This window comes from Balaenoptera musculus, chromosome 6 (genome assembly GCF_009873245.2).
Source record: "Balaenoptera musculus isolate JJ_BM4_2016_0621 chromosome 6, mBalMus1.pri.v3, whole genome shotgun sequence".
NCBI classification, from domain to species: domain Eukaryota; kingdom Metazoa; phylum Chordata; class Mammalia; order Artiodactyla; family Balaenopteridae; genus Balaenoptera; species Balaenoptera musculus.
Window position 1 is genome coordinate 6,768,865 of NC_045790.1, and position 21,822 is coordinate 6,790,686.

Here is a 21,822-nt window from a genome sequence, read left to right on the forward strand (position 1 = left end):
TTAAATGGTACTGCAAATATTTTAAATTATGTTTATAATTTTATAAAATTGGGTTGAATATTTCAATGGCATTATCCAGTCTCTTAATCTTTTTTCAGTGCCAACATATTTTTAGTTTTGCTGCACTGGGAGCCCTGCTTCATTTATTAAGAAAAATAGCTTTGAAAAAAATTATCTACATTAGGGTTTTCACTGAAAAATTCAATTAAGGAAATTAAGACTCCCCCTCCACCCTGCAAATTTAATATTTTTTTTTTCTCAACCACTAAATAGAGGTACCCTATTGTTGTGGTCCGTGCGTGGGTTGGAAGAAGAGTTTCCAGACACAAAGTATTTTAGAAGAGGGTGAGTTTATTGAGAACAAAGAGAGAGTTAGTGAGGGGCGGTGCAAACACAGGGTCCGACTTCCTGATAGACTAGGAAGAGTCGACCCCCTTTGTAGGCTAGTAGCCAACTTTTATAGCCTCAAGACAAAGAAAATTCCTGCTGGCAGGATGGCATTAGGTGATTGGTCAGGATGCTATGTGGTTGCTACATGGTGAATATTTTACCTAATATGGACTCGAGGGCTGTCCCGTTTAGGTCAGGAAAGCCCATGGCAACAGTTGCTATGGGGGCTAAGTTAATTCCGGAGATTTTTGTCCTGTGCCCTTGATATAGGGCTCCACACCTATAACATTATAGATTTATTTAAAGCTATTTATATAAGATACATTTTAAGGTAAAAATAACTTTTAAAAATATAATGCATATTTTTTTTTCAGTTCTACTCAGTATGTGGTTTTAAATGTCTGCATAGTTTATTGATTTAAAAACAATAATTCAAAGCACAAAGTATATTGAAGGCCGCCAGTGCAAAGACTTATCCGCAAATGAAAAGTTTAAGCTATAGCTTTGAACATTACCGTGGAAAAAAGAGTTGAGATGATAAATGATATTCCTCATACCTATATCATCGACTGGTTAGTTACTGCCACAAGGTATGAACAAGTTTGTGCCTAATTATACAACTTCTCTTAGATGTTCACTGATGTCCACTACTTGGTGTTTTTCAAAGACGTTATGTGGACATCTAGACAACAGTTACTCATATTCAACGCACTCCTTAAAAGTGAAGGCAACAGTTCTCTGTGGCAGAATTAAAACAGAGCAAGATCTGACAACCTGCCAATATCTCTAGGAAATCCTTATTAATCTCGCATGGATGGATTTTGCTCCCACCTGGGAGCTTTGGAGTTAGCAGGCAGAATGTGTTACTTCTACAATATTTCTATGAAGAAATGATTGATTTGGAAATCTTGTGCTTTCACTATTATTAGCATTAATTATTGCTTGCAAATAGTGTTACCCAAAGCAGGTGCATTTAATGATCCTATCTTAAAATACCTGACAGGGAAAACGGCAAAAAATCACACCTATTTTTACCTCTTGTTATTACTGCTTTGAAAACACAAGAGCATCTTCAGTTGAGGTGTTGACAAAATTGGTTTCTTCCTCTCAGTAGCTATACATAGAACACTAAGTAACTTCTGAAGATTAGAAAAAAAAAGTTTTATTGAAAAGTAGGCATTTTTGAAATTGGTACAAGTAAACAAAAGTAATCTGAAAAAAATTACATTTGTATTTTTTTCTTAATAAGCATGTTTTAGGAGCACTAACTATCCTTTTTGCTATAACTATTAAAAGTTTCATTCCTGAGATTTTTGTAGTCAAAATTCTTAAGGTAAGCAAAGAGGAAAGAAATGTTTTCCCCAGATGGGAGGCTGAACTGTGAATTAACATCTCAGCCAGTTAATTTCTGTCACTTTTCCATACATTAGATTTTTCATTTAGGATATATTCACACTGTAATTTATTCCTTACCTACGGGCCCCCAAAGGTGCCACATCCTCAAAGAGCTGAAATATTCAGCTGAAAGATGGTATACAAGTAAAAGTTATTGTTACTAAATATTTGCCATTGTAGGTAGCTTCCTTCTTTTAAAGTGCGAACATGGAAACAAAATGAGTTTTTCACATCTGGTTTGATATAAATAACAATTCAAGTATCTCCTTTAAAATGACGTTCTGAAAAACATTAACATTTATGAATCACAAATTTAAATATATTCTCTGCAAGGCAGAATATTCCTGGAATATCCTTTGTTTTAATCATTACTTAGACTATAGAGATCAAAACCTAGCTTTGGTCCATGTCATATTTTTGATAGTTCCTCATTTTTTAAATCTATATACTTAGCTAATCATTTAGAAAAAATGAACATCACATGCATGAAAGGAAAGCTTCAAATGATAACATTTCATTTAAAAAGCTGTCTTCAAATGAAGATGTGGTCTAAGTCATTTGTGCTTATTTTCAGTTAAAGCTGACATATAAGATGTTCACTGAGCTTTCGTGTGAAATGGGGTTGTATCATAATCTTGAAAATGAATTCCCTTAGAAGTTGTGATCTTCATTATAGCCCCATTCAAAGTGTCGTCTTCAATGAGTGTTATTAATCCATTGGCAATCATTGATGGGCTAAAAATAAAGGAAACATCAGGGTTTTAAAATTAAAGAATGAGGCATAATTATCACATCGTCTTATTTTTGAAGTATCTATCACCTTTAACATGTAATAGGGAAATGTATATCGTGCAGCTATTGCTACCTTTGTTTTTTATTCAATTAGGTAACTAAATTATAAATTTAGTGGTAGATTTCCACACCCACCCTTCTGTTATTTTATAGCAAGGATTCATAAATTTATATTTATTATTTACATTGAGTAAATGATTATTTTTCCATCTTTAACCTATCAGTAGAATTTAGACTTATCAGATAGAAATGTTTATTAGAGTAGAAATTTGAAGAATTGTAGCTAACATTTATTGAACGTCTATTATTTATCTGCTACTGTTTTAAGTACCTTACATATATCAACTTATTTGTGGACTTTCCAAAGTCCCCTAAGTTTGTTTTAGTATTATCCCCATTTTACATGCAAGAAAATCAAGGTAAGTAGAGGTTGATGGATAAGTTCATGGTGGGTGTGGTGGAGTCAGGATTAGACCCAGATGACTCCGTCCTGTGAGACGCCAAGTGCTCTAACTCAGACAGGGTTCCCCAAACATGTGTGTTGATCAGTTGTTTCTTAGGAAAGTGGTTGAAGTCGGGGGGCATATTTAATTTCACAAAGGGTATGTATGAATATTGCTTGGAATTTAGGCAGATAAGGTATCATTGCTTCCAAAGACAACTAAACATCACCTTTTAAAAAAAGTATCTGATTATGGTTGAAGGTATTAATGATGCATTCTTTATACCTAAAAGCAAAATTCATGCTGTGTCAACATATTCTATTCAGAAACCCAGAAGAAGAATTTTTTTTCAGAGATTTTGTCAAACCAAAACTTTGAAGCTTGCATGAGTTTCTCAAATTTAAAAGCTAATTTTTTTCCTTTTGATTGCTTATGTCTAGGTAGCACTTTGCTCCATTGTATAAAGGAAGATAGGTATAGTTTTACTTACTCCAAAATTCCATAGTATTTCATCATATCCTTGATATGATCTGTGTATTCTATATATTGTCCCATGTTCTCTTCTTTCTCGATGGATTTGAGGATGGGTGTGTTAACAAAGCCTGGGCAAATGGCATTCAGCCTCACACCACTGTCCATGAGATTAGCAGCCATCTGCCAATGGGAAGTAGAAGGTTGCAGATTTCAGGAGTTTTGTAAATGTATAACATAGGATAAACTGATAATTAAAGCTAGTTAAAAGACGGATGTGAAAAGTACTAGACAGCTATCCTTCTAGCTATATAACGATGACAATGGTTAAGGCTGACTGGTGGCAGAAAGTAAAAGAATACATAACTAAAGTGCTGAACTAATTCTTGCAAGCCTCACCTAATTACTTTTTTAAAAAAATCAATATTACTGGGCAGCTCCTGAAAATACTTGATTATCTAAAGCGCTCTTATCTACTGAACACTGCAGGCAGCTAAAGGTAATAAGCTGAGGCTTAGAAATGATATCCCAAGTTTTCTTTGAAATTGAGGTTGTATTAAAGAGAATACTTACTTAAAGAATACTGTTAGTGGAAAATTTTAGGACTTTGATTGATTCTAAAGACACTCAGTAATTTGTACTATCTGGAAGACAATTTTAATTATTTTTAGACTAACCTTCTTTGGCTTTTATTTGAACTATTTATAAAACAAAATGTAAGTCAATTATTTGTGGATTCCATTTGCTTTCTTGCTAAAATTTATTCATAACCCCCCTAATCAATATTTGTGGTGCTTTCAAGGTTCTCTGTGGACAAGCACAGAGTAATAAGAAATTTGAGTTGCCCGATGTGGACTAAGGTCAAATAAAACGATGCTCTGCTTTCTTGTTTCAGCTCTTACACCATGAACAAGTGTCCTTTTCGCGGTACTTGCCCATGCTTTTCTCATCTTTGTGCTTGTGTTGGTGATTTTGCTATCTGAAATGTCTTCAAGGCATAGTGCTGAAGTGCTGTTTAGTATTTCTAAGTGCAAGAAGGCTGCAATGTGCCTATGGATAAAATACACGTTAGAGGAGCTTCCTTCAGGCATGAGGTATAAATGCTGTTGGCCATGCTAATACAATACATATTAAACACGATGCATATTAAATAAGGTGTCTTTAAACAGAAATATACATAAAACTAGGCTATGTGTTGATTAGTTATTCAAAATGTTGTAGCCAGAGGTTCACAGGAACTTAACCCTGAATTTCCCCTATGAGCAACAGTTTAGTACCCTCTAATTCAGTGTTTGCAAGTGAATTTATAGAACGTAACTAACAAATAATGAGCATCAACTGTACAGGTGTCCAGTCTTATAACTGTAAATGCAACAGGTCTGGTCTTCGCTTTGATTTACTTTGCTTGTAGTAGTGTTATGTGTTCATTAAAAGTTGAATTAAAGATTAAGTCTTTGCAAATTAAATTAAAATTTCCAAGCAATTTCAATTAAGAGTGTGAGAGCTGCCAATCTTCCTTTTTGACTGAACATTTACCGTTCACCATCTGCTTTCTCTATCCCTAGCGTTTCTTGTTACCAATGATTTCCTGTTCGTCTGGCCCCTCTCTCCATTTCACCTAGACTAACCCCTGTAGAGGTCTCCCAACTGCTCTTTCCTTTTCTGCACTTGTCCTCTCTCATACATTCTTTCTGAATCTCTCTTTTTTTGTCTTATTTTGTTTTTTTTTTTGCCATGCCACGCAGCTTGCAGGATCTTAGTTCCCCGACCAGGGATTGAACCCAGGCCCTTGACAGTGAGAGTCCTAACCACCGGACTGCCAGGGAATTCCCATACATTCTCTAAAGAGCAGCTAGAATGGTCTTCTTCAAATGGAAATATAATCTTGTCACTCCTGTGCAGAAAAGACCCATTGACGGCTGCATTTAGAATAAAATCCAGGGCTTCCCTGGTGGCGCAGTGGTTGAGAATCTGCCTGCCAATGCAGGGCACACGGGTTCGAGCCCTGGTCTGGGAAGATCCCACATGCCGCGGAGCAACTAGGCCCATGAGCCACAACTACTGAGCCTGCGCGTCTGGAGCCTGTGCTCCGCAACAAGAGAGGCCGCGATAGTGAGAGGCCCGCGCACCGCGATGAAGAGCGGCCCCCACTTGCCGCAACTAGAGAAAGCCCTCGCACAGACACGAAGACCCAACACAGCAAAAATAAATAAATTTAAAAAAAAAAAGAATAAAATCCAAGCTCATGACCGTGACTCATAAGCCGCCTTTCGTCTGGCTTCTGCTTACATCTCCAGTCGATCACCATGCTACTTTCCCCTTGCTCATCAGGCTCCATTCAAGCTGCCTTTTTTGGTTTTTCATTTATTATAAAAAGGCACTTCATGCTATCAATGCGTGTGGTCAGTTAGTTCTAAAATAGTCGTCTAAGCTCTGTACACTTTCACCCTAGGTCTCCAAGGAGACAGCATCCTTGGCAACCCTATCAGGTAAACGCTGGCCACGCCCCTCCTTCCATTCTCCACACTCTCACTCGTTTTTACCATATCTTCAGGGACAAGTAACACCTGGGGCATACTGCATGTTCCGTTTAAGGAAGTCTTAAGTCAATGATTTTTAAATTTGGAGTCAATTTCAAAAAAAAAAAAAAAATAAGGAATATCTTCCCATTTTTTACCCTTAAGGATATTTTTCAGTAACCTGTGTTTAGAATCTACTTCATTTTAAAATTATCTATTCTAGGGACTTCCCTGGCGGTCCAGTGGTTAAGATCTGTGCTTGCAGTGCAGGGGGCACGGGTTGGATCCCTGGTCGGGAACTAGGATCCCACATGCCGTGTGGTGAGGCCAATAAATAAATAAATAAATAAATAAGTAAATAAAATGGCTAATTTCATGTTAAAATAAAATAATCTTTTCTATATTTGGTCCTCTACATGATCTGAAAACTATTTTTAATAATAAATACTGAAGTAGAACTTATTTTTCTATCTTTAATCCAGATGTATTGAATTCTGACTCTGTTGCCCTCTACTTCATAGAACTCATGCATCACATATGCACAGAAAAGAGAAAAAGAGACGCTGCGGTCATTGTATCCTTACCGCTGCCGAGCGTGTAAATCCAATTATGCCATGTTTGGAAGCACAATAAACAGGCTGTTGTGCAACAGGCATCAGCCCTGAGACAAACAAATAAACAAAAACACTTTTATTAAAAAAATAAGCAGACAAACCCCAATACTTGCTATGAAAATGAATAATTTGTGCCTGTTCCATTTTAAGATTAATCTAGAAAATACACTAAGGTAATCACTTTGTAAAACTCACTAGTCCAGGCATAGTTTATTCCTCCTATAACCTCTACTATACTGTCCAAAATTTATGGTCAGTAAGCTACCGCCTAGGGATGTAGCCAAGAGTGGTACATAAGTTTTTCTGCTTCCCTGATGAAGTCAAGAGAAGTCACTGTTATCTAAAACACCGAAAGAATCATCTTGAAATCCAGTAAGTTACTACCTAATTTTCAGTTTTTATGTCTGGATTTTTAAAAAGTGTATATTCTTTATTTTTTAAGGCTTCCAAATGGCTGAAGGAGTTTAAACTGCTTAAGCGGGATCTGGAGAGCATTATTTGTCTTCATTATAAGTTGGTAAGCATTTCCCTGTCACGAATTGCACTGAACAATGCCGCTAAGTGTTTAAGAAAATTAAAAGTTAACTTCTTTTGATTCTGATCTGTAGCAGATGCCTAGATCTTCTCATCCCATGACTTAGGAAAAGAAAACCAGAAATAAAATGTTTGATCCTATTTTATTTCCTTTCATAATTATGTACTCAGCAACAGAATTCAAGCAGCTTTAGAATTGGCTTAATTTTCCATTTACACACAATAGTAACTGCTCAAAAATACGATTAAATCCATGGTGTGGCGAAAAAGTGGTACTGCAGCAGGTACGGCATCTTTTCTCCCCTATCTCCCAGCCCGTTACCCCCTCCCCGCTACCAGAAGAAACAAAACAAGAAAAACTGATTTTGCTGTAGTTATCATCACTGTCAAGCTTATTTCTCATAATGGTCAATTCTCTATCTCAATCAACAGTGAAACTTTTAACTAGAGCCATTTGTACATCTTGGCTTTTAACTGATTTCTTGAGTTAACGCGTTCTACCATTTTTAAAATTTGTGATTTCTCCAAGGAAGAGCGATCCCTGATTACTTTAATGTTATTAATGTCAAATGTCATGATACTACTAAATGATTCTGCTGAGACGTGGTCATCTCCACTCAGCTAACTAGTCCCAGAACCCCACTGCTGGAAAGCGTGTTGTACCAAAGTGCAGTAATAAAGGCGGACCTTAACCACTCCCTGGGTGCCTGCCAGGTCTCAATTTATGAAGTACGTTTGCTCAAGAGCAGTTTAAATCCCTGGAGATGGTAGATCACACAGAGTGCGTCCTCCCAATGATCTCAAAGTATGTAACGTGGTTCTCTTTTTGTTTGTTTTGTTTTTTTTCGGTTCAGTAACATGTGTAAGTTAATTAAGTTTGTCAGTGTCAGTCAACAAGAACTCATGATGCCTCCACAGGGTGAACAGGTGTATTAGGAGATCAAGATAAACAGAATAAACAGGTGCAGCCAGGCGTTGCTGCTTCTTGTTCTTGTAAGTAGGTCACTGTTCTACCCGCTCCTTCAATGTTTATGAGACCAAGGTAGTGGCTGTAGGTGGCATTCACGGGCAGCAGGAAATGCAGAGTGAACCTGAGTCAGAGATGAACTGTTGACAGCCACAAAAAACGCAAGGATGTCAAAGATGAATGAGAATGAATTTCTGTTATGTATGTGCAGGCACTGAGCTTCCGAACCCAAACTGGTTCAAAGTGTCACAGCAGCAAAAGAGAGCAAATACTGTTGTGTTGGTTCTGTCTAAGAAGCCAGCTGCAAAACACATACTTTCCTTTAAAGGTAGAATTGCAGATGCAATTAGAATTTGTTTGCATTTTTAAAGTGGCACTTGGTTTTATGACTCTCGTGGCACTCCAATGACATTTTCACTGCAATCCTGCAGAATGTTTCCTCTTGCATTGCTTTCACTCTCTGGCATGAGATCAGAGGCGGCATAGATCCATGTCAGACATTCAGAAATCAAGCATCCTTTTAAGATATTTTTACAGCTTTTTGGTATAACTGGCATACAATAAACTGCATATATTTAAAGTGTGTGGTTTGATAGGTTTTGACATAGGTCTACACCCACAAAACCACGACCACAATCAAGATATGAACACAGCCATCCCCTGAAAGTTTCCTCGTGCCCTGTCATCCTGTCCTTCTGCCTTTCCCCTCCCCCTAAGCAACCACTGATCTGTTTTGTGTCACTATAGATTAGTTTGCCACTTCTAGAAGTTTATATACATGTAATCATACAGTGTAAACTTTTCTGTCTGACTTCTTTCACTCGGGATAATTCTTATGGGATTCATCCATGTTGTAATGTGTATCAATAGCTCATTTCTCTTTCTTCCTTTTTTTTTTTCCTCTTTCTTCCTTTTTTTTTTTTCTGAGTGAATGGTATTACACCATAAGGATATACCTATCAATTGCATATACATTGCTCTTTTGATAGATATATTCAGTTTTGAGGCCTTATAAAAAAAAGAGAATTCTATTTTTCAATTATTTTATTTAGGCAAGTTGTAGTTAGTTTAGTTAAGTAGAGAGTTTTTCTTTATCTCCCCAGTACATGTAGATTTTAACTGTGGCTCCTTACGGTTCAAACAGGTAAAGATGTGTGGGGCTTTGTCCCTAACTTGCCAACTGACTTTCAATGTAGAAGTTTGCTCTCTCTCCCTCAGTTTGCTGCTTTGAAAAGGGCGGCTGAAGGGAGAGAGAAAAGGTGTTTTTTTTAAGGCTTTTCTTTTTGACAGTGATTTTAGTTGGGGTGGAAATGTTTCAGAAATCCAACATTTTCTATTGGGTCTCACGATCCTTTTCTCCCTTCCAAGTATAACATTACTGCTGTTGTGGTCAACTTCAGTATCGCATTGTTTAGCCATACCTCTGTTACCAACCTTAGACCTGCAGCACCAACATACAATGTTTCCATGTGCTTCAAATAAAAACCTGTTCTGAGGCTAGTAATAAGGGTCAGCTCAGAGAATTGTTCAGGGTGTGTCTGACATGACTCTGGGGACACCACTCACATGGTAGTTTGTGGAGATTGTGCCCCACAGAGTTCCTGCAGTTTACAACCTGCACAACTATACCTGGCAGCCCTCCATGGTAGAGGAGGATGACGGAGCAAGAGACTGAGAAGGCTGAACCAGTGGAGGTAGGAAGAAAACAAGCTAAGCATCGTGTCACAGAAATTAAAGACAGGAATATTTTAAGAAGCCTAGAGTGGTTACTTGTATCACGTGCAGAATCAAAAGAGAAATGGCTTTTCTTTGAGATACGAACGTCTCAAAATCACTCATCTAAAAATAGTAGCCCTCTTGGTTTCACCTCCTTCTCCAGCTGCCTCTCCACTGCTGCACAGCTCACCCTAACCAGGCTTTCCTCTGACCAGTCCAGTCCAACAGATGTTGTGGCGGTTGCCAGTGACGGACGTCTGCTAAGGCCAGGTCTTCATCGTGCTTGATACCTTGCTCAGTAGCAACCAACACAGTGAATTACGCTCTCCTTGCAGCACTTCCCTCCGTACGCTGGTGTCCTTCCACCTCACACTCACCAGCAGGTCCTCCTCCACGTCCTCTGCGGGCTGCTCCTCCTTGACCAGACCCAGAAATAGGCCGGGGGACCCGAGAGCTGGTCCTGGTCCTCTCTGCTTTTCTATGCACACTCTTTCCTTAGGTGACCTTATCCACTCCTGTGGATGAAATTCATTCCCTCCATGTCTCTTTCATTCTCATTCTCTCTCTCACACACACACACACAAACACACATAATTTTCAAATTTAAATTCCAGATGTCCAGCCAAGATCTTTTACTCTGTCTTGAGATGGGAAATTTAGTCTTCTTCCCTTAAAATACAGTGTGTGCTAATTCAAAAGGTTTTATAGGAGTGAATTCATTTTAGAAATATGTGTTTGGTACCAAGTAAGCGCCAAATATAATGAAAGCATGTTTTAAATAGTTAGTTGAAATGTATAAAACCAAGGGGAGGATCACCATTTGACCAGAATGTTATTTCCTATACTACTTAACCATTTAAAAATGTCCTTTTAATTGAATTGGTCGAGACAGATTATAGCACAGTAGTCTGGATTTGGGGTGCCAGACTAGCTGATCTCAAATCCTGAATCCACCACAGTGAGCTCTGTTACCTTTGGAGGGGTTACTGCTGCGTACCATGGTGTTTTTCCCCTGTGAAATAGAGTAGTAATAGTAGCTATTGTGAGTCCTGAATGAGCTAATTTACATAAAATACTTAAAACTGTGCCTGACACATAATAAGCATTACCGTTTGCTATTATCTTTATATAAATGTAATCATTTTTCCTAAAGATGAAACATCTCAAGTCTTGTTTATTGTTTTATTTACCTGTTTATCCACATTGTACCTTTTTATGAAAATGTATCTTTTGCACTAAAATGCCACAAATCTGGTACAGCATCCTAACTGGGTTTGGTTTCTGAACCTTGGCAAACCGTGGAGTCTTGCTAATCCTAATTCAAAAGTATTACAGAAGTGCATTCATTTAAGAACTATGTATTTAGTAACTTTAAATACAAAGGATATTGACGTAGTATTTTAAATCTGCTCTATTGAGAGCCCCTGGCGCAGGGGTAGGGTAGAACTTTGATATCTGACCATCCAGATCACCCCATCTGACTTCACAGGGACTTCTGTCAGGATAGTGGCTACAGGCCCAGTTGCTAGAATGAATTTGGATTTTTTAAAATCTTGCAAATTAATTCCCATATGCACAGCAAAATTATTTTGTCTTCATGTTAAAGGATTTAAGAATAACGCAACAAAGGACTGAGACCATGAGAGAACAGTCTCTAAAAGAATGTTATTTTGTTTGATGTTGTGAGGAATCCTTAATTGTGCTTAAAAATGGATGCCTTATATTTAAAAAGTTAAGAATAGATTTTCAATACTTATTTATTCTGGGCCCAGCACTCTGCAAGTTTACTTAAAGAATTGTGAAATGGCTCTCTCTCCAAAATACAACACGTAATTAGTTGCAGGTTTATGTCCGTCCTAACTGTAGATTAAGAAAAATAATCTCAACAGAGGGAGAAATTCTACCCACGAAACAGAGAAATATTTTCTACAGCCACTCAGGATAATAACACCAAATGGCACCGACTGATGGGATAATTATGAAAAAAAATTTTAAATACCTGAAAATGACACATGTAATTATAGAACAAATAAAGAAGTCATTTGGAAAAGTAAAATATCATTTCCCTTTCCACATTAGTGCCTCTATCTTTAATATTCTTTCTACCTGTATTTACAAAAGATAACTTTAATATCTACATTTCACAGAAGGTAAATCGCTCAAAAAGTTTTTGTGCAAAAAACTGAAATCTACTCAGACGGCAGTTGTACTGAATCCTTGAACATATTTTCTTTTAAATGGATAGAAATTATGTAAGATAGACTATACAGAAGTGCTAAAGAAATTCAACTTAGGAAAGGAAATTGAGAATCTAAGGATACTGATCTTTGCATGATAAACTTGAGTTCAGCAGCTGTGCTAAAAAGCAGGGATCGAAATTCCTCACATTTTCTTTACAATCAGAAAAGAAACGGTCTACCCATCTTTCTGTGGTTAACCAGCACTTCTCTAATAAGGAAAGAAAAGAGAACTGGTGAGAATCCATTTATCTGTGTTTGTGCAGAAAGTGGACCAAAGTAACTGGTGGACTTCCTTATTAGATGCTTTTCCACACAACAGAACACCTTATCTGATGCTGCTTTTTTTCCCCTCAGTCGCATGCTTGCCGTTAACAAATTATGTCTTAAAGTATGATCTGACATAAAAAGTGGCATAAACTTCCACAGAACGACTGCATCTTCTGTGATAAAAATCTTTCCAGAAAGGTAACCCCAGCAGCACTCTCCAGGGATTGTTAATTCTCAGAAAGTTGTCCCTAAGGTCCCATCACAATCCCCCTTCCTAAAAGTTCAGTGATCCCCTACGCTGTGATCAGAGGAAACCAAGATGAGCTTTCTCAGCCACTCAAAGAATGTCCCTGTGCAAACTAGAGGCTGGCTCCTCAAAGTGTGGGCCAAGGACCAGCATCAGAATTGTGGGATCCACCCCAGACTTACTGAGTCAGAATCTGCCTCTAAACAAAGCCCGTAGGTAATGTCTCTCATGTTGAATTCTAGAAGACTAGTCATTTTCTTAATAGTTTTTATGGCTAGGAAACCCTAAATCTTTTATCCATTCCTCAAAAGGCCTATTTATAAATATTCAGTCTTTCCTACTGATTCCTTTTCGTGTGTGTCTTCTTAATAATTTTAAGCCATAAGACAGCAAAACAGACACCACGAAGACTTTCGCTGGTACTAAGCGAGGGAGGTGGCCCACGTACTCATAGCCATTGACATCTGACCAGTTAAGATCCAGATAATGCACATTCAGCCGTTGTACGATATACACTAAAATAGAGCAACATAAAGTTGCTTTTATTCCTCCTGCTAATCCTCACCACCTTTCCCATGTTCTGCAGCTTGTTTGAGAGGAATTGTTCCACTATAAATTGGAGATAATTAAACGGACTTCTATTGCAGGGATTTGTAAAAGTTAAATGTGATATCATAGAGCCAATAGTTCATCACAGCGCCTGGAACTTGGCACTTGCTAAATATGTTAGTCCCTCTTCTTTAAAGCAAAGATAGTTGCAGAGGGTTGTACCTCGTGATTCCCTGAAATTTCTGGTCTGCTGTGACATTCCAGTCCGGCTGCTCTTGAGGCCACGTGAGTTCTACAGCCTTGTACCTCTCATTGGGCTTCTGTTTCACCTATGCCACGCTAACAAGTGCTGCCATGTTGACGAGACACTGGCGTATAGCTCTTGGGGTGGAAACTCTGCCAGTTACTTTCATAGCCCCATTTCCCTTCTGTCCATGTTTAACATGTTTGGTTAACTTGAATGTGTCATTTAAAGTGGTAACTTTAGCACTTCTACTGTAACACAAACTAATTACATTGTTGTAGATACAACTTAGAGTTCAAGTGAGTATGTCGCTGGGGTGGTTTTTAAGACATGCTAAACAAATTCTAAGATTTTCAAGTATTTTCTTGAGACTCTAATGTTTTCAATTCAGAGCAGATACGACCTTCGTGGTGTCACTCACAAAATGCTACCGAGTGACTTATTTTTGAGGCATAGCAAACCCCAAGACCTCAGTAGCTGAGCAGGTGGGAGCAGGGTTGGTGGGCAGACTCCTTTTCCTGTGACGACTACTCTTCCCTCCCCACTAAGTGTAGAAGAAGCATAACTGACTCCTATGGGATGTCTCATGGGAGCAGAGCTGTTTATCTGCTTTAAACCAGACTTCACTCTTCTCTCTGGTTCAACTTTTTCTTGTTTGATAGTTAACGATGGATGTGGTAAAATGAGTGCAGGTTCATATATTATGTTCATAGACAAAAACTCGTACAGAAGAATCTGTGTGGTTAAGAGAGGTTGGAACAACTTCCAGGGCTTCCAGGGACAAGCACACCCTCCCCTCAATACACCGAGGAATCACTCTCCTCTGTTTGTTAAACTTATTAATTGCATCTGATACTCGGTCTGCGTCAGCGGTCATTACTCATTAACTTCTCTGCCGAAACCAGTGTGTCAACTTGAGGTTTCATTATGACACTAAATGATTCCACTGGATCTGTGCAAGAGATCATGGGATGGACTCTGGTTGGGTTGAATATTACCCAACATTCCTTCAACAGAGTGAGCAGTAGGGGGAAAAGAGGGAAAGCCTGTGAGGAAGGAATATTTGGAAAACACAGAGGAAGCAAGCATTAGAACTACTCTTCCCACAAATTTATTTGTCCATTATACCTCATATAAGCTGAGGAGTCAAAAAAAACAAAAAAAGAATTACTTTGACTCCAGTAACCCCTCAAAGACTTTTTTGGTCATCTGACCTCTGCCGACATGCTCCGACTTCAAGGGAACAAAATTGTTGATATTATTTCTGAGGAAAGTGTGAGGATGTGAGACGTCTACATTTATCTTCTGCTACTATTACAAAATCCTGTATTTTTATCAAACTGATCTCATTATGGGAAGAACAGAAGCTCTTGGTGAGTGGATAAAATTCAAGACAATACATTTTAATACTCTTTGTGAGATGAGGACACCTCAGTGACAAAGCCCAGGGTCAGAGGAGGGGTAGCAGGGGCTGTCTGGATTGGCCAGAGGCAACAAGGAAATGGTGAAGATGCCACAGGTATGGAGGACGGGCATTATGAAGGTACCCAATCAAGTAAAATGGACAGAGACGAACTATTGAACCATGATCAACAGAGTTACCCTGCCTATTGGGAGGAATATCAGAGGGAGAACCAATTTGCTTTTTTTGTTTGTTTGTTTTTAGAATAGCTATTGGAGTATAATTGCTTTACAATGTTGTGTTAGTTTCTGCTGTATAACAAAGTGAATCAGCTATACGTATACATATATCCCCATATCTCCTCCCTCTTGCGTCTCCCTCCCACCCTCCCTATCCCACCCCTCTAGGTGGTCACAGAGCATGAGCTGATCTCCCTGTGCTATGCGGCTGCTTCCCACTAGCTATCTATTTTACATTTGGTAGTGTGTATATGTCAGTGCTACTCCACTTTAGACTGTTCTGCTATTCACTAGACTGTAAGAGTGTCAGAAAGGTAATTCAAAGCCAAAGTGGTCTCCTCGTTGAATTTATATCCATTCATTGTTTTATCTGCACGATTAGAGAAGGATCCACACAGGGTTCCCAATACTGGCTCTGAGAGAGGTAAGAAGAAAATTCACACCCAGGATGGGTATTGTGACAAAGCAAGCTCTTAGCCAGGAAAGCCAAGTGGACATCTAATTGTAATCCCGAAATTACTCTTCTCTATGGCATGTTTTGACTTGTGATATTGGTAAGCTCCCCAGATGGTTCCAGGGCTTTACTCTGTGTGTGTCAAATGGGGCAAAAGCTTAAGCTTTCGCTGAAGGTTTAATAAATAGTCCTGAGATTAAAGTAGTGCCCAGGAGGCCTGAAGATACTAGCAAATCGCATTGGCTTAATCAAGTTACAGGAATTCAGTTTCTCTTTCTTTATAATTAGGCTAAGATAGAAAGAGAGACAGACTGACAGACTCATAGACAGAAGAGAGAGAAAATCAAGTGGTTAAGAGTAGGGGATCTCGTATCAGGCAGCTAGCATGAGAACTGCAGCTCCCCCGCTTCCTTGCATGTAAGCTTGTGCAAAAACCTAAACTCCCCAGGCTAGGTTCCCTTATCTGCAAGATGAAGATTATAGAATCTACTTCACTGTGCTGTTGAGAGTATTAAATGAGAGAACACATAAGCAGTGTTTAAAAGAGCATCATGCAAATGGTGAGTGCTCAGTGAAAGTTAATCGTTGCTATATGTTTAAATATTTTTATTGGATAAAAGGCAGTACTACCCTGCATTTCTCTATTCATGCTCTTTGGGGCAAGTAAGCCTCTTCCAGTACAGAGGCTCTCCCAGAGACTCCTATATTGATTCACCCCTGAGGCCTTCTCTCTTTCCTGAGATTGAAATCAGTGCCTGCAGTGATACAAGGTCAAGAGTCTCCTGGTATGGTGTTTGTGGTTCTCCAGGTGTTACCAGCCCCCTTGACTTTAAGAGAGAATTCATGGAATTATGTCTTAATCACCACCCTAGGTTCTTTTGTACATTTATATTTGTATTAAACTATTAAATAGTTCTTCTTAATTCTCCAATCATTTATATATTTTTCTTACGATTTCATTTCAAAATAGTGTAGATTTAGCCGTGACAATTTGCCTTTTGGGTTCCAGCCTCTGAGAATCTAAACTTCAGCCCTCTGTGGGGCTGAATAGCTCTTTTAAGTATTGCCCACGCTTTCACCTTTTAATGTACTCTTGGACTTGAAATGTTATAATTTATAAGTAGATGACATGTTAGGAAAAATAACCAGATTACCCTGAACAATTTATGGAACTAGGTCTATAATAACTCTAGGGATGGCATTTTTGTCTTGAAGCAACTCAGAAAATGAGATGCGGATTTACTTTTGAGAACTTCTGAAGAGGGAGATGTCTAAGTTTCCACTCGTGCTAAGTTCACAGTGGTTTAAAGACCATCTGACGATGATTCCTGGAGGAATGAGAAAAACGCTGAGCCTCAGACACTAGTGTGGTCACAGGTACCTCCAAACCTGACTCCCCCAGTGCCACTGCAGCTTGGAGGTGGAGGACAGGATGGGGGGGGGGGTGGCGAGGAACACCGATTCTGCAATTACCACAGTAACTGAAACCAACCAAATGACTGAAGAAAGTCTCACTGTTTTTTGGACACGAATAGTTTAGATGTGCTGTCAATATTGGTCAGTGTTCTAAAATTTCATGATTTCACTTTAACTATTCAAGACCCATTAATGATTTTTTTTCCTAGAATTTTCAAAGTAAAGTCTTTCTGCTCCAAAAGTTCCTGCCAAAGGTTTATAGCTAATACTGAGTAAGACGACATCAGCTGATCGTAAATGACACTGCCCCAAATAAAACACAGTTTGGATTGCCCTTTGTGGCAAGGATGATCAGCTCTCCTCTGACATCCACCCTTAGACACACAGCTAGAATACATTTCCCAGACTCCCTGTCGTTAGGTGAGCCATGAGGTCAAAGCCTGTAGGAATGTGAGCGGAGCGAGGTTTGCCATTGCAGGGCTGGGGTTTAGAAGAGGAGCCACACCTCCTCAGGGTTCTCTCGCTCTTTCTGTAGGAGAGAAAGGAGTCAGTCCCCCAGTGCCAGCGTAACCCTGGAAGCTCCACGCTGAAGAGCTTCTGCCAGCCTGGTTTCCCAAAAGACTGCGTACAGAAGAGGTTCCCTGCGGCAAGGATCTTGCCCTGGGCTGATATATGAGTGAGGAATAAGCTTACGCTATGTTTAAGCCATTACACCTTTGGGTCTATTTATTATTGCAGTTTAGCACTGAAAGGAGGTGGAATATGCCACCCCAAAATATGTCACATGGGCATAAGGGTGAATTTGAGCTAAAGGCACTTGTAAAACAGCAGGTGCAAGGGAGCACTTTAATCTCCCTTTTCTTCCTGAAAGCGGGACACAGAATCCCATGTAAAAGATGCTGTCCCGGTACCAGGAGATAAGAAACCTTATCGCTGGAGATTGGAGTCAAGGCCAAGAGACATCTGTACAGACGTTGTTAAAATAACTTTATCTTTCTTTAGTCTCCCCATATATTTTAGTTACTTTCCCACAATTGCATTGCTTTGTTCAACCTAGTTTATAAACACCGAGGCCTTGCCATTTCTTTGGGTCTTCGTTTTCCTGTGGGGGCCCTCGTGGACGTGCGAAAACCTGTATGCTTTGCTCCAGTTTGATCTATCTTATGTCAATTTCATTCTCAGGCTGGGCCACAGAGGCTGAGAAAGTAGAGATCAAGTCTGGCTTCCCCGACAGTATATCCCAACTAACTATATATGCCATATTTTAAAATTAGACACGCTTACTAAAATCACACAGGAGTAGAGATACCTTAACTTTATTTTAGTCCTTTTTAGTCTATCAGAGGTGCTTTTACATGTTTTACTGCTTAGGAATCTCACAATAACCTTTGACAAATAGCAACTCTGGGAAAATATATATACATTTTTTTTAAAATAGTACTGCAGAAAGATAACTTTAAAAAGTCACAATTTAAGATAATAGGAATAAACTTAGAGTTTGAACTTCTGATAGTATACAACAGAAAATTCCATAGAACCAGAAAAAAAAAAAAAAAAGTAAACCAAGTTTCAATTTCAAACCTGAGTTGATAATAAATACACTTTGAAGAGTTACTTCTGTGGTCCCAATTACCAGTAAGAAATCATTAGTAACATGATAATTGTCCTTACCTGCTAAAGAGGACATATTAATAATGATGCCACCTTCACCTCCATTTTGCTTGCTCATGTAGTCCAAACCCAGGTAGGTTCCGCTGATGACAGAAACCTAGTCCAAGGGCAGAAATGGGAAAAGCAACAGAGCTATTATACTTCATCATACGGTCACACACCAACGTTTTTATTGCTATCCCAGACACCGAGGGAGATTCCTGCACATGTTATCAATGAAAGGTTTTGAAGTGGCTGTGTTTCTTTAAAACGCATTGACTGGATTCTCTTTTATTTGCCTAAACTTGTAGAGCTCATCACATCTCTGCAAAACTTCACTTAGTTGCCTGCTCTGAGATTTTATGATAAAGGTTCTATTCCAAGTGTCTTGTTACTTCCACTAATCCTCAGCATCTTCAAGAATTCTGTATATTCTTTTTCTTTTCTAAATACTGGATACAAAACGCATTCACCCTTCTTAGCACACGGTTCTCTTGTCCAACTGTTCCGCATCCACCTGCTCTGTTTTATTCTCTTGGATCTTGGAATATGTAATAGTGGATGCCCTTGATTTCCTACACAGTTTTCATTTCCTCCTTCTATTTTGCATTTGTATCTACTTCTTCTGCATGTAATACAGAGGAAGGTGATCTCCCCTGTTTTAGTGCAAACAGTGATTCATCTATTTCAATCACAGAAATCCCGTTCCCCTTGCCCGTGACTGGTTTAGGAGCCAAATGGGACCATTTCTGGCGAGACCTGAGAAGCAGTCAGCTGGAGGTGGGGTCTGGGTTGGGGAGGGTGACGGAAGAGGACTCTGCGGAGAAAATTGTCATTGCTCTTAAGAAAACCAGAAAGAAATGATTGCGTTACTCCTTTTTCATTGCTTTGTACTGGGGCGATGGCTGGAATGAAGTTCTATTGATAGCATCTTTAAGAGGAAACCACCATGATGGCTGGCAGATGGGAATGAGATCTGGGAGCTGCGGCGTCAAGCAATCCTGAACTCTGTGTCGTATGAGATCACATAGCTGTTGTACCCAGTTTGAGCAAGGGATTTCTGTTCCTTGGACATATGGTCTTCAGTAATGAAATCACTTCATTTTGTTCATCACTCCTGCAGCTGTCCTTTTGAAAGCTTACTCTGCTTTGCTACTCACATCCATGTATAGGCACCTTTTCGGTTTTATTCTAACATTTAAGAATTAATCACTATCAGAATCAACTTGTGACATGAAACATATTTGGAACCTTACATTCCCTTTTAGATTTAAGAACTCCTCTCCCTTCCAACTCAGACTTTTGAAAGGTGAAAATTTGCTTTCCACATCTTAATTCCTACGTCTCTCATTCTTTACAACACTGCAAAGAAAATGATACAACAGATAATGAGATAACGAGTCTGAACCTGAGGATATATATTGGTGGTTACCTTCTTTTTATTTTAAAAAGTCCTTTTGGAGTTTTTTTGACAAGGATCCAGAGTTGCCTCTCTACCTAACAGTAGTTCTAGCACAAAAAATGTAAGCTGAAGATTCTATTCACTTAAGCCATGCATCAGTTTGATATTAAGTAGGCTTAGGGAGAATGAGTAAAACCTGCACATGATTCCCTTTAAAAAGGAAAAACAAAACATTAATGGTTTATATAAGAAGGAAAAGAATGTAGATGGCTGAAATTACTGAAGTCAGTTAGATTCTGTGTTTCTGCCCAAGTCTCCAGCATGTCTGAACAGAATTTCTGTTTATGTGTATTGGCGCTACGCTTTTATTCTTAGGTATTTACAGCTTTGCTGACACCTGCTTTTGTGTTTTCAACATCTACAAGATGCAGCCAGATAGAAAATTTGGGAATGTTTTTAATTTTTTTTAAAAGCCAGATTTATTTCCTGGTTTTTGATGGAGAAGGCAAAGGATTATCTTGCCGTCCGTTATCAGGTTAAGAACTGAGTAACTTCCCAAATGAAAGGCTTCTTAGGATAAACCTGCAAGACAAAGCCTAAGGTTTTAGCTGTACATATAAGAAATTTTCACCTCTTTTCCTTTACTTTGACAACCTCTTCCATATCCCAGATCATATATTAATGGAATTGTTAGAAAAACATAGAATAAAAATGTTTCCTAAATATATCTGTGGCCTTTTGGCAATGTTTATACATTGTATAGATTGGGTCATTGTAATATCAAGCATCCAGGGGAAAAAAGAAAACAAAAATTACAGATATGTTCTCGCTACAAGTACAAAAAAGCTGGAATCTATAGTATTATTTTAGTCCATTTTGTAAAGGTAGTTAAAATTTTGTATTTGACTCTCAAAAAAAGAGGAAAATCCAATGTCTACTTTTACTTAGTGAGGAAAAATGAAAATTCAATTATTGACAAAGTGATATAGTTAACACATGCTTACTCAACATTTTTAGTTACGAAGAGACAACTTTTACATGTAATACTGAAATTGTATAGTATTCCAAATGTTAACATACTTTTTTTTTTTTAACAAGTTAAAGCATTCTATAACTTAAAACCACTCTCATAAATTCCCCTATCCTGGAAATAATTCTCTAGTAATACAGATAAATGATAAATGAACTTGTTTAACTTCTCTTATTAGGCATAATGTCTTCCTATGATACACACATATATGTATATATGCTCCTATAACATTTGTGTGTATGTGTGTGTGTGTGTGTATGTATTTACTACGGAATTTTCCTAATCTGTCATTTCCTTTATTTAATTTCCCTCCAGTCTGCAGTTGCTTTTAGTTTATTTATGGTTCTTGTGCTACACTGTAATTAAAGCAATTTTTTAAAAGATTCTGTCATCTAAATCATGAAACTCTGCCTTTCAGGTTTCTTGTTTTTTCTCCAGCCAGTTCTCAAGGGATACTAGTATAGATGATCATTTTTTTCCTGAAACCTTTTCTCGTCTTTTATTCTCCCATGTTCAATCTTTTAAAATTTCTGCTTATTTAGGGGGTAGATATGATTGTCTTCCCCCTTGCAGAAGCTACTTATAAAATTTAGCAAGCTCTCCCTAACTATAACATTTCAATGGGATCTTTAGATATGGCAGAGTAGCAATAACAGAAAGTAGTTACTAATTTAAGGTGTAATCAACACCCTTGGGAGCCAAGAAAAAGGAGTACACTTGACAACACTGTTTCTATCCATTTCCTCAACTCTTCATTAGAGGCAGAATAGAGCAGAGGGACCCACCTCGTTAGAAATGAGATAGTGCGAATGAAGAAAATGTAGGTTTTTAGTCTCTGGAC

General features: G+C 38.4%; 1 protein-coding gene across 2 annotated transcripts in view; it reads right to left on the reverse strand.

Annotated features, from left to right (window-relative positions):
• Positions 1-781: 781 nt before the first annotated feature.
• Positions 782-21,822, reverse strand: part of HPGD (15-hydroxyprostaglandin dehydrogenase) — a 30,547-nt gene continuing 9,506 nt past the window's right edge. The window contains exons 4-7 of one of the 2 annotated variants that reach the window (XM_036856021.1): positions 18,571-18,667; positions 6,595-6,671; positions 3,511-3,674; positions 782-2,520 (exon numbers count right to left, since the gene is read on the reverse strand). In XM_036856021.1, coding sequence (XP_036711916.1) covers positions 2,382-2,520; positions 3,511-3,674; positions 6,595-6,671; positions 18,571-18,667 — 477 coding nt within the window. In that variant the 3' untranslated portion in view covers positions 782-2,381. Of the gene's footprint in view, positions 2,521-3,510; positions 3,675-6,594; positions 6,672-9,064; positions 9,366-18,570; positions 18,668-21,822 lie in introns of those variants that run through there. The other variant, XM_036856022.1, reaches the window with a different exon arrangement.